Here is a 12,268-nt window from a genome sequence, read left to right as displayed (position 1 = left end):
GATTCTATAGCTCATGTCTCGTTAGAAAGAATTCTTCTACAGCCTAGAGTTCACAGTACAGCTTCATTCGATCCGATCGCGGTACAGACCGTAGCCACGCTATGACGTAACGTATTTCCGCGCTATCTCCGATACCGGGTCCAAGCTCCTACCAAGATCACCGACCTCCGACGTCTTTTTCCCCTCCATGCTCGCCGACGCGATTACGATTACCAAACGTAAACGACATGATATAACGCACTGTTCTCCTCTTGCTGCAGTTTCTGTAACACAAGGATGTGCTTGCCGACATCGACTATCCATCATCCGAGCCCGCAATGCCCCGCGCATTTCCACCCGTAGAGCAAGATGTTAAACCCAAGCGATCCAATGTGCCAAAGAGCACACTATCAGCCTCGTTGATCGAGACTGTAGCAGGATTTAGCGCAGGGGTTGTCTCCTGTCTCGCAGCGCACCCACTCGATCTACTGAAGAATCGTCTTCAGCTCAACACCACGACTAGGTCTCGACCAGGCGACTCGTTGAGGATCTTACGAAATGTTATCAAGGATGAAGGGGGCGTGAAGGCACTGTATAGGGGGCTGTGGCCGAATATGCTGGGCAATAGTTTGGGTTGGGGCCTATACTTTCTTTTCTATGGGAATTTAAAAGAAATTTTCCAGAGTAGGAGGCAGAAGGGCGAGCACATTGGCAGCGCCGAGTTCTTCTCGGCAAGTATCATCGCTGGTATGTCTGGCTCGCTTGTGTATTGTTGGTCTTTTCTGACTATTTACCATAGGACTTTTGACTGGCGCTTGCACAAACCCCATCTGGGTAGTCAAAACCCGCATGCTCGAGCGTGGCTCAAACCACCCTTCGGCATACAAATCAATGACATTTGGCCTGCGCCACGTGTACGAAACGCGTGGATTGAAGGGCCTCTGGGCGGGTTTCTTGCCCTCGTCTCTGGGTGTTCTGCATGGCGCAGTGCAGTTCAGCATCTACGAGAACATGAAGAAGAGAAGGGGTACACACATTGGTGGTCAGGACAACTTAAGCAACTGGGAATACATGTATATGAGTGGTGGAAGTAAACTCCTTGCTGGTGCGATCACGTACCCATATCAGCCCATAAGGGCAAGGCTGCAACAGTACAATGCCGCACAGCAGTATAATGGAGTACTGGATGTGCTGAGGAAGACTTACAAGAACGAGGGCCTCCTCGCATTTTATAAGGGAGTTATCCCTAACACGGTTCGGGTCATCCCAACTACAGTGGTTACTTTCTTGGTCTACGAGAACACGAAACTATATCTGCCAAAACTCTTTTCGGATGAAGAGCAATACAGCCATGACGAAGATTAGATACAAGTGGTAAAATACGAAGACTTCTCTGTACGACATTCATGTTGAATCACATGTCATCTTGTTCATATGTTCCCAAAATATATAGAAATATTCAGTTGTCTATATGTACCTAAATAAGAAGAAGACATGAGGTCAAGCGCTGGATGTGACTAAATGAGCTGGTAAGTTGTCTGGTACCCACCGATGCCTAGACTCCGCAACAATCAATTCAATCCGGTCACTCTCCTAGACCCACTTACCTATCTAGGTAGGGCTTAAACTCCTATAGGTAACTACTAGGCTTAAAGCGGTAATCAATCAATCCAATCTGAACCTTCTAGGACCCACTTAATTGATTGTTGCGGACTGTGCCGATGCCCCACCACTGACAATGTGTAGGACGTAAAACAATCCAGGTAAACTACGCTGAGGACTACCTCCCCTTGGTTACGGTATTCAAGATATAGTCTCCAACGACCCATTCGACAGTTTTAGTACGAGCTCGAGGGCAGTACAGAAGCGACCTAGAGGTTCTGCTCTTGAATACAGCAAAATGACTATAGCCTGACTCTCTTTTCGAGATCTCAAGTCCTCATACCCCCAGATTATGGTCACGAGGGTGGCCTACAAACTATGGCGTTTCACTCACATCTTTCACTGACTTTTAATAATTTGTGCGCAGCTCTACAGGCGAAGCTAGAGGGTGAAAGTTGCACATGTCCTCGAATATGGCCCGTGGCGAATGTAATCAAAATCACTTAGAAGATTGCCAGAATTAGTGGGCTGTTGGGTGCGGCGTGAGACTTTCACCCCAGGCTTCGCGGTCAACCCAGGAGGTTTATAAACTTTTCCGGCCCCCCTGGGAGTAGACTTCTTTCCTCACCACAACCACCACAACCCCAGTCTCCACCAGATCAATCAACCGCTGATTGCTCTGTCTAAAGAATACTTCGAGTTTGGTCTTGCGCTTTGGAGAAAACTTTGACAATTCACCTTAGCTACGCTAAACCCACATCGACCTGAGTGTGGTAACAAATGGAGTCCACCCCCCGATGCAGGCAGTGGTTGCGCTCAACCGCCCCGTTTCCAACCGCAAGTCCTCCAAGCCCAACATGTCTGAGCATGTTCTCTCGTCTACGGACAACCGCTCTTCGACACCTGATTCTACCAGATCACGAACTCCGAGCCACCGTGGTAGTCTCAAGAAAGTGATCAATAGGCTCCGATCAAGCTCTCTGATGGTATCTTCTCCATCACCAGCGCCATTGACACCACCTACTCGCCCGCTGGTTCTCTCCGATCTGACCAAGGCGTTCGTCGATGCTTTGAACGCTACTCAGCTTTCCAACTTCTTGACTTGGATGCTGTACTATGACATTGTGGCGCTAGCAGACGACCCAGAAGCGTGGTACAAGCCCATCGATGGTATGGAGATGCGTGGCTGGGTGACCTTGGGTAACTTTTTGTCCGCAGCACTCAAGACCAAGACTGGCTATGGATTCGACTTGATCGTTCTCAACGCTATCTGTGACCGCACCCGCATCTCACGTACTTTGGTTCACGAGCTTTTGGTCAAGTTTGCAGACCCAGATAGCATGCGGTACAGCATGGTTGCCATGACGACTCAGAACGCACTTTTCCAAGGCTGTACACAGCTTGAAGTACTCGAGGCAGTGGAGGCCAAGCTGCGGGAGCTAAAGAAGCTGGTTTTGAACTTGCACCCGGAGCCTAACTCCCGATATGATGAGTGGCATGCAATGATTCAGAAGCGTATCCGTGGCTTCCTCACTCTCGTTGTCGGCCCACGCATTTTAGCCCTCCGGTCGGGGCGTCCCATAATCACTTCCACGACCAATCAGGATGTGCCCAAGGAGGTCCAGCAAGGTTTTCAGCTATACTACTTCTACGAGGCACTGCATCAGGAGCGCGAGGTCCCCCTAAATCGCTACGGTATCTACCCAGGCTCTCCTGATCGAGACGTGAATCCTTCTCTGTCACGGTCACTAGGCGGTGACGAAGAGACCGAGCGCGCTCGCCGACATGCCATCCATCTTATGGCCGAGAATCAAAAGCTCCGCTCTACGATCGCTGACCTAGAGCAAGACAAGGCAGAGCTGATCGATTCGAATGAGAAACTAAGCCAGCAAATTGGTACACTAGGCCGTGGACAGCCCGCAGATTACTACCGCTTCACCTCTCCCTCCTCACCCTTCTACAATGCACAATCCGCCACACTGCCAACTCACGCGGCCCCAACAGTCACCGTCTCAGAAGAACCTCAGGATCTTCAGATTATCCCAGCACCATCTACCATACGCCCCCGCTCCGTTCTCGCTGGCGCAGTCTCTACAGCTAGCACTTCTTCGCTCGCCCCTCCACTGAACAAATACACGCATAAGCGTAACTCGTCCACCGCTTCTTCGGCTCAAAACTACGACGATGTTTTCTCTGGATTCAAGGATTCCTCGCTGCCTGAACTCCGCCTGATGAGCCCGGAACTGGATGAAGTCTCTTCTGCAGAGTCTGCGGTTCCAGCTACGCCTGAGAACCAAGAATCGGTGACGGAGTATGGAAGAGAGCGCTCGCGGTCGCTACCGACGCGGTATAGGCGCCGTAGTGGGGGATTTTTGGGTCGTGTGGCCGTGGGATATTTGGCCGGGGTAGGAGAGCAGCAGCGGGGGGGAGGCTGTTGGTGAGGATGGGGAGGATTGGGATGAAGATGAGGATGAGGGTCGGGAGATTCCGCTTGTTGTTCCTTCCCCCCCGTGGTAGTAGGCGCTTTGATCTTCTTGAGTAGAGGGGACAGGGGATGTGTGATTTCGGGGGACAAATGTTGTGGATGCATATATGGTGATGTCACAACTGTATAGTTGTGAGACAGACGAATGATGGACAGATGTATTCGCGTAGATAATCACAGATGCGAGTATGCTTGCTCGTTGACAAGGAATATGAACACGGTATGAACATACACAGTAAAATTCTTCGCATAACGTAGTGATCACTGTGCACGGCATCATTATGGTTAGCAAAGACAATCATTTGACATTTTGAAATCTAAGTAGTCCTGTCTCCTTGTAGTTGCCCTGAAATCACACTTGTTGATCTAGTCTGCACATATCTCCAGCCCACTCATCACTGAGGGCTACCCTCATGTGCCACTTACTCCCAGTCCCGACTAGCCAACAATCTCCTTGCGCCATGTATTCCTGCTCTTACTAGCATGCTTCTGAATATGTTGCTGAACCTCCTCCTTGAACTGCACCTCGTCCCCACAGTCCGCAACAAACAAATCAAATATGCCTCTTATAAAGACCCACTTACCTATCTAGGTAGGGGTTAAACCTCTACGGGTAATTACTAGGCCTAAATAGGTAATCAATCAAATCAAATATGGCCTCTCTGGACCCACTTAATTGATTGTTGCGGAGTCTGCTCGTCCCAATGGTAGTTGAGCGTAACGACAGTATTGATAGGATCGCTGAACTCCGGGACCAGCAAGAGCGAGTAGATAGTATCGATGACGTTCTTGTTTGTGGTGTCTGCCGTCCAGTTGCGATCCAAGATGGAGTGGCAGATGCGTCCATGTCGGTTGATGTTCGGATGGTAGACGGGAGTGATGAAACGCGCCTCAGGTGCTGACATGGGATAGTTGTCGCCCATCTTGACATATAGAAAGAATGTACCGCCGGCATAGGTGCTCTCGGGTGGGCCTTCCATGACCACTTTCCAAAGTCCCATGTTTGACTCGCAGATTTAGATGTCGTAGTGCGGATGTGGATTGGCGCTCGAATTGTGGATCTCGATGTGCATCCTGGTCTGCCAAATATTGTTGTTGGTACGGTTTCGTGATACCTGCTTGGCGAATTGACCGAGCTCAACGAATATGTGCTGGAGCTCGGGATATTCTCGACGAGCGGGGAAAGAGTCGGGAGTAACGCGCTGTATCTGGGCTTCACTGGTCGCCCCCGAGAATGTGGAAATGCTGGAGTGGGGGTACTGGCGAAACCTGTTGTGGTGATAACGTGACCTAGCAGGACTTATTGACGGTGGTCGTTCTAGAAGGGAAAGAACGGGCTCCAGCTCACATATTGCCATGGCTTCATCGAGAGTCTTGGGCGCAAAAACATATCCCTCAGTCAAAGAGCTAAGTGTCTGCAATCGCAGGTTCCCGGTATTGCCGAGACAAAAGGAGTCTACAACAATACCACAACGCGTTAGACGCTTCGCCACATCCTCTACCGTGTTCAGGGATGTATTGTCTTCGCCGTCTGAGATGCAAATGATTCGTAGCTTTGCATTAGGGTACTGTTTAGCGTGCTGTTGAATTTGGTCCTGTGCAAGAGCAACACTGTCCCAGATAGCTGTGTCCCCATAGGCTGCCAAATTGTTGAGCTTGTGGCGGGAGTTCTCCACTGCGTTCGTAATCTTTTGTGCCACCTGAGTCTTGGTATTGAATGTAACTAGACCAATGTGGGGTTGGAAGCTGTACGCTAGTACGCGATTGATATACGCATCAAACATCTGTTTCAAGACATCCAGGCGCGTCAAGTGGTTGGTCTCGTTTGAAGGAGTCGAAAGCGTGTCAAGCAAGAGCTTGAAGACGAGAGGCTGACTAGCATTGATGGGAGCATTTTGTACTTTGTGGACGCATGGCTCCTCATCCAATATTCCAGTGCAGAATTCACGGTTGAAGCAAGAGTACATTGTCTTCCAATGTGTATCGTAATTTGTTCCTGTACAGTAACCGTCACCCTCGTTGCGCAGCTTCGTCCAAAACCTTAATGGGACCTGAGATGGTATACGAGACAGAGTCGAGAACTTCTGGCGATACTACCTGAGCACAGCTGAGGCCATAGTTTTTGTTGTTTTCTTCGGTTCCCAGTATGATACGACAGGCTTAGCGTAATATTTCCCATAAACTTTCACTAGACACAATTCTTCTGTCTTTTGGTTAACGGCTGGCACCGCTGCGGTAGAAACAACATCGTTGATGAAGATCTCATGGTCGGGATTCACGATGAGTTCGATTGCGTGTTCTGAAGCCGGAACGGGGGCATTCCTGTGTTGTAACTTGTATCCATCATGACGCCCCTTAGTTAAACGGAAGGCGATTTCCCACAGCACTTTCGATTGAAGAGTACGTGGTAGATCAAAAGAATGTGCCCCGTCTGGCGTCTGGAAAGTCACATGGAGCATAGCAGACGATGCCCTGGTGTGCACCCTGGATTTTTGATGAGCTGATATTATGTCCGCGCAATTGAGGTATGAAGTGATCTTTTCCTTGATTTGTACGTTGGGGCGCAGATCATTGCTGGTCAAAATAAGATCTGTGAGTGGCGATCGTTCGTTGCTCCGGAGCCATCTCTCAATGTTTCGACGATCATACGTGTAGTTATCCACAGTGATTACAGTATTTTCCATGATCTCATTACTGATGTGGCAGCAATATTCAGGAGGTATCTGAAAGCTTGGGCGGGCTCCTTCAGTTTGTCCGACCACCTTGCGAACTGTAGGCATGGTGTCGCCAGGCTTCCAAATTAGTGGATTCGGCAGATTTACGCTCTCTGTCAGCACAGTTGATCAGCCAAGCACACAGGAGAGATCGAAACTTCTGAAGGCGCAAAGATCGATTCTTCAGCGTGCCGATGTCGCGACGGAAGCTTTCACTCTCCGTGCGGTAAGTATACTGAGTCGCATTGGTCCTTCTACTCTCCAGTTCTTTTTGTTTGGATGCAATCTGCGTTTTATGGAGTTGCTTGAGGATTTGCAACACCGTTTCCGCATTCTTGCGGCGATCAAAGTCGTTTTTATCGGAACCGACAATGGCGAGAAAATCGCTATATGACTCATGTGTTCTAGTTAAGGTATTCTGTTATTAGTCAGCTGACATGCTACATGAATAGAGAAAAGAGTGGGCTCTTTCTAATAGCGGATGACAGGTGGTAAATAATCTCGCATGTCTGTATGGAAGTGAAGACGTCAGCAGACATACCTTTCAGTTCACCGGGTTCTGGTAGTGGAAAAGCGGGATCTTCCGAATCATTATCCAGGTCTTCCGAAATGTCTTTATCTTCCCCTGTATGCGATTGCATATCTGCGAAAGCATCTTCGTTGTGCTCAAAATCCTCGAAACCACACCGTTCATTCATGCTTCGACTTAGGTCGACACAAATCACGGTGATCTCGTCGGGAGTGGTCATGCTTCGATAGTGGCTTCCATAAGCTTCGAAACAATCGTTCCATTGGCAGTTCGTTCTGTGAGGATAGGCTCCAGTAATACAGTGATGATTGAAACATCCACGGCTTCGGTTTCGTTTTTCATGGTAGGGCGGAACATGAGTATATTGCTCCCTGGGGACCCACAACCTTCACGGCCTACGTATACCGCAAGTGAACCCTCTCGATCAAGAGTCAGTACTGGAGCATCGGCGGACGGCAATTCAGCAGGGGCAACAACTGTTAGTCCATTACGGCTGCACAGGTTAGCTAGATAGGTTAAGTCGGAGTACTCAGCCACGGAAATGATCTTGCTAATGTCTCCTGATGTGACCCGACGTCAGTACAGCTCTAGTAAGTTAATTTCACGTTCTGAACTTACCACCATCAGCGTAGCGCTGACCAGATCGGACAGCATCGGCATTGAATGCAACAACTTGCATTGTGGTACCACCAGAAAGCGTGGCAACCCGATTCCATCTCTGATCCACTATAGACACTTTCACTGAACTTTGGCTGTTGGTCCACTTCAGAAGTGCGCCTTCGTCGAATGCGTGATGGTACCCAATGGCAACAAGGCCTGTCGTGGTCTGCACGGGAAGAGAAAGTACCGGCATCATCGTAGTCATGTTCTGCATGTCGTATACCGGCATACTGAGATATAGAAGCTTTGAGTAATCTCCAATCTTAGAAAGTTTAGAAAGCTTCATGTTTTTTGCCTTCTCAAGAATGAGACCAAACAGGATACGAGACCCTTCAAACAAACGCATACGATCCGACTTGATGATTTGTAGTGGAACAATCTTCTTGAGGGCCTCGTAAAGGCACTGTGCCAGAGCAGCCCGCTCACAAAGCCGAGGGTTCTCGCCACGCATCAGTATGTATGCTGCCCTGACTGCTGGAGGGAAATGCGTAAGTAGGTCTATCATGTGAAGGATCGCATCTTGTCGTTCATCATCCATAATGATACTAGAAGTCAGGTCACTAAAGACGCGTAGTGTTGAGAGCAGGTCAGATATGCCGCGATCAGTTTGATCAAAAGGATGCTTCCAAGCTGCTGAATAGCTGAATATGCCTGATTTGCCTTGATTGACGCCATCTGTCGGATCCTGTGTCCATCGCTGCACAGCGTAAATATCTAGTATCCCGTTCATGGCACAATCGTCCAGCTTGGCCGCTTCAAGTGTGACATCAGAATTGTGTGCGGTGATTTCGAGGGGACACTCTGAGAGGTGAATATCGATGGTTTTGGCTCGCCATGCCGGTGGGTTGTGCGTATCTCTGAACTGTTGGCCTTGGCGGTGAGTGCGACATTGTTTCGAGCACAAGGCCATGACTGGAGCCTTGATGTATTGCTTTCCTCCAGTTTGTCGCACACTCGTATCCTCAACGCCCCCGAGGGCATTGAGGAATTTATTGTCCAAGTTCATTCCATGGAGATGATCTCTTGTTGCCTGTTGGATGGTGCTGAGTGCAAGATCCTTGACCGGGATCGCGACGACATTGTTGTTGGAATGGACTATGATGACATTCTGAAGGACATCCCAGTCCCCGATGTCCTGTACGTTTAAAACAGCGTCGCTGTCAATCTTTCGGGCAAGGCTGCAGTTGCACGCTAGATCAGGGCATTCACCATCTTCTGTGGAGTTGCCAAGATGCTCTTCAACAAGGCCTTTAAGCTGATTCAATGTGTAGCTAATTGGCACGCGGGACGGTAGCGGAGCAATGGCATTAATGTCGGACTGAGCCAGCTCCGGAGTGACGACCCGAATGCGCAATGTCGTTTCACTGGATTTGGACCGGTGCGTCAGAGTCAATTGGCTAGAAACCTGCTCAGGAGCGATGCCCTAAGTGTGCAATGTCTTCCCAGTAGATTTGGGCCGGTGCGTCAGAACCAAGGGGCTAGAAACCTGCTCAGAAGTGTATCACATGATTAGCATGAACCATCGCAGTGGAAACAGCAAAAACCTCATCATGCTTTTCTGGAACTCGTTCTGAGCTTGTAATTGGGGGAACTCACATCAACGACTGCGTACACAACCTCTCTTGGGTCGGGTAGGGTATCAGAAAGTAGATCCTCCATGTTCAATCTTGGCCCATCTTCCGCTGTGAAATGCAGGCTGATCTGATAATCTTTGGTGTCGCTGAGTTGGAGACTGGTGGTAAGAGTCGGCAGTTGCGACCTGACGCTGTCGACCAGGGCTGAGCAGAGTTGGGACGGGGAAAGCACGACGAGCAATCTTTGACTACGGCCTTCCGCTATGACTCTGACTGTGTAACTCTCCATGTTGTACGTTTAAAAGCAATGAAAGTATTGAGCTCAAGCTCTTAGTGAGGAGAGGAAGGAAGTTGGTGGGACAAGAGGGGGTTACCCTTTTTAAGAACTCGCGCACGTGTTTGCAGGAACAACATACACACATCAGAAAGCGAGAGATAACCTTGCAAAGACCAAACGAGGTTTTTGAAGCTTCTAGGACATACTGACCAAGGACAGATAAGAACCTCCAGACACAGGAGCAGGGACGATACAAGAACATACCAGTTGTTTACCATACTGCATGTTGGCATAACAAAAAACTTGGTATCCAGCTTACAAGCTTTACCAGGGTCTAAGGTGCTTTTTACCTTCCTGAATTGCCTCGATTTGCGAAACCCAACTCGTGATTTGAGCGTGTGCATTTGACCATGCTCGCTCTCACTGTGATAGATCCAAGATTCATATCGTCCTTTCGTGGAACTAATCATTTGGAAAATCTGATGCACCATCTCCAGTCCTGGAAACAGGCCAGATGGTTCCATTTTGAACAATGATAGAGCGGCAGCGAAGTCATGGTGGACATTTTGAAGGCGGGTTCTCCAAGAAGCTATGATATGTAACCCGGGCTTACCCAACAGCTAAGAGTATCGTGTTCACGGTTCCCATCAGATTCCACAAGAGCTTCAATTACCACTACTTCAATTATCATGATAGAAGAGTGAAGTTGTTAGGTCGATCACCTAGACGAGACGGCGACAACTTTGGAAGCCACGTGTTAGCGCGTCCTTTATCGATAACACGATTAATTGTCCAAACTGTCCTCATCACCTACCACACCAATTCCCCACCACTCGCGCAACAACACTCTCTCCCCAACAAACGCTCACAAAGCCACCCAAACACACCTTACACAGAAACAAACACACACGCGCACACAAAACCACACAAACCACAACCATGGAATCCCCCGACGTCTTCACCCTCCTCCCCCTCTCCATCGACGACGCCACAAACATAACTGCCACACCCCCCCAGCAGCAACGCACTAGAAACCGAGCTCGCGGCCCTAAACGCCCTGCACCGCAACCTCCTCCTCGTGGAGACCCCCACAGGCACGCCCCCCACCGCCCGTGCCCGTCAACCCCAAGCGCTCCGCCCAGATCGGCAAACTACGTGAATCCGGCAACGCTGAATACAAAAAAGGCCAACACGGCGCGGCTATCAAATTCTACACGCTCGCAATCGACATGGCGCTCGCGCGTCCCTCGTGGGAGCCCTCGGGTCTCGTCCGCGAAGAACTATCTGGTCTGCTCAGTAATCGCGCGCAGGCCAATATGTCGATGCAGAATTGGGCCGAGGGGTCTGTGGACGCGGAGGCGAGTGTTGAGATGAAGAAAGTTGGGAATGCTAAGGCGTGGTGGAGGCGGGGCAAGTGTCTGCTTGAGATGGGTAGGTTGGATGAGGCTGAGGCGTGGGTTAAGACGGGCTTGGAGTTTGAGGCCACGGAACAGGATTTGGTGGGGTTGAAGGATGAGATTGAGAAGAAGCAGAGGGTTAGGGTGTAGTGTTACTCGCTCTTTGATTCTAGAGTGCATCGGATGAGGTGGGGTGAGGCGCTGTTCTCGTGATTGGGAGTGGGTTAGTTGGGAGGGTGGTGGAGGTGCTGCATGGGTTGAGGAAGTGTATCATCAACGTATCCTTCACTGCGCGCTGACACTTCGGAGATGTAGCTTGTTGCAACGTCGACTTGGTAAACAAGGGGGGGGCATTGCAGGGCGTTTGGCGTAGAATGGGGTACTCATACCATATCCCAGGGACATTATTAGTCTCTATTCTCTATAGGCTTTGAATGGCTTCTTTAGCCTGTGAAATCGAAGTCGTTATTTTTCATCTCAATCGCTTGCCTCAACTGCTTGGTTGTTGAGTTCTTCTGGTTCCCATTCGGCCCTCTACACCTTAGTGTACCTAACCTCCACCACCCCGGACCATGATTGTAATTTACATCATACGTACATCATACACCCCGTTTCTGCAGAGCTATAAATTATTCGGCTTTCGCAAACTCACCCCTTTTCTTCTACTTCCCCATCATACATGCCATGTTCACGCACTACATTGCTGCCTCCCTCTCTACTCGGCACATTTGTCCTGTGGTTTGATGAAGCAATCTACGCATGGATATCAGAGATGATTTACTGTAGAACTATTTGGTTTGTTGAGAGCCCTGAGAAAATATGAGTGCTGCTGGTTTTGTGGTAAATCAGTTGGGACGTAAGTAGAAAATGTGTGATAGCATGGTAACACTTTCTTCCTCCCCTACCTATTCTATGTTTCTTTCCTTCCCATTCCCATTCCCTTTCCCCTATCTATCTTCCCTCTATCGTTCTCCACCCCCGGCAAAAGACATCCCGAGACCAGCCAGCCACCCACGCTTCTCTCCTCCGTCCCCGCCAATATCAACCCGAC

General features: G+C 49.5%; 7 protein-coding genes across 7 annotated transcripts; 3 read left to right on the top strand and 4 right to left on the bottom strand.

Annotated features, from left to right (window-relative positions):
- Nucleotides 1-317: 317 nt before the first annotated feature.
- On the top strand, nucleotides 318-1,344 carry PtrM4_016660 (solute carrier family 25 protein; the record flags this gene model as incomplete). The annotated part of the gene is made up of 2 exons (XM_001931563.2): nucleotides 318-726; nucleotides 779-1,344. The coding sequence occupies 2 exons, from the start codon at nucleotides 318-320 to the stop codon at nucleotides 1,342-1,344; spliced, it is 975 nt and encodes a 324-aa protein (XP_001931598.1).
- A 1,034-nt stretch (nucleotides 1,345-2,378) lies between these two features.
- Nucleotides 2,379-3,943, top strand: PtrM4_016650 (uncharacterized protein; the record flags this gene model as incomplete). Its single annotated transcript, XM_066103239.1, has 2 exons — nucleotides 2,379-3,884; nucleotides 3,935-3,943. The coding sequence occupies 2 exons, from the start codon at nucleotides 2,379-2,381 to the stop codon at nucleotides 3,941-3,943; spliced, it is 1,515 nt and encodes a 504-aa protein (XP_065965441.1).
- A 770-nt stretch (nucleotides 3,944-4,713) lies between these two features.
- Nucleotides 4,714-5,046, bottom strand: PtrM4_016640 (Ubiquitin-protein ligase; the record flags this gene model as incomplete). The annotated part of the gene is made up of 1 exon (XM_066103238.1): nucleotides 4,714-5,046. One exon carries the CDS (start codon nucleotides 5,044-5,046, stop codon nucleotides 4,714-4,716), a length of 333 nt encoding a protein of 110 aa, XP_065965440.1.
- A 36-nt stretch (nucleotides 5,047-5,082) lies between these two features.
- On the bottom strand, nucleotides 5,083-6,033 carry PtrM4_016630 (VWA-2 multi-domain protein; the record flags this gene model as incomplete). Its single annotated transcript, XM_066103237.1, has 1 exon — nucleotides 5,083-6,033. The coding sequence occupies one exon, from the start codon at nucleotides 6,031-6,033 to the stop codon at nucleotides 5,083-5,085; it is 951 nt and encodes a 316-aa protein (XP_065965439.1).
- Nucleotides 6,034-7,184: 1,151 nt separating this feature from the next.
- Nucleotides 7,185-7,478, bottom strand: PtrM4_016620 (uncharacterized protein; the record flags this gene model as incomplete). Its single annotated transcript, XM_066103236.1, has 2 exons — nucleotides 7,185-7,198; nucleotides 7,322-7,478. 2 exons carry the CDS (start codon nucleotides 7,476-7,478, stop codon nucleotides 7,185-7,187), a joined length of 171 nt encoding a protein of 56 aa, XP_065965438.1.
- A 47-nt stretch (nucleotides 7,479-7,525) lies between these two features.
- On the bottom strand, nucleotides 7,526-9,628 carry PtrM4_016610 (uncharacterized protein; the record flags this gene model as incomplete). Its single annotated transcript, XM_066103235.1, has 3 exons — nucleotides 7,526-7,869; nucleotides 7,928-9,392; nucleotides 9,566-9,628. The coding sequence occupies 3 exons, from the start codon at nucleotides 9,626-9,628 to the stop codon at nucleotides 7,526-7,528; spliced, it is 1,872 nt and encodes a 623-aa protein (XP_065965437.1).
- Nucleotides 9,629-11,049: 1,421 nt separating this feature from the next.
- PtrM4_016600 (uncharacterized protein) lies at nucleotides 11,050-11,367 on the top strand (the record flags this gene model as incomplete). The annotated part of the gene is made up of 1 exon (XM_001931560.2): nucleotides 11,050-11,367. One exon carries the CDS (start codon nucleotides 11,050-11,052, stop codon nucleotides 11,365-11,367), a length of 318 nt encoding a protein of 105 aa, XP_001931595.2.
- Nucleotides 11,368-12,268: the final 901 nt, after the last annotated feature.

The sequence above is a fragment of the Pyrenophora tritici-repentis genome, chromosome 1 (genome assembly GCF_003171515.1).
Source record: "Pyrenophora tritici-repentis strain M4 chromosome 1, whole genome shotgun sequence".
Classification (NCBI taxonomy): Eukaryota; Fungi; Ascomycota; class Dothideomycetes; order Pleosporales; family Pleosporaceae; genus Pyrenophora; species Pyrenophora tritici-repentis.
This window is presented reverse-complemented; position numbering and strand designations above follow the sequence as displayed.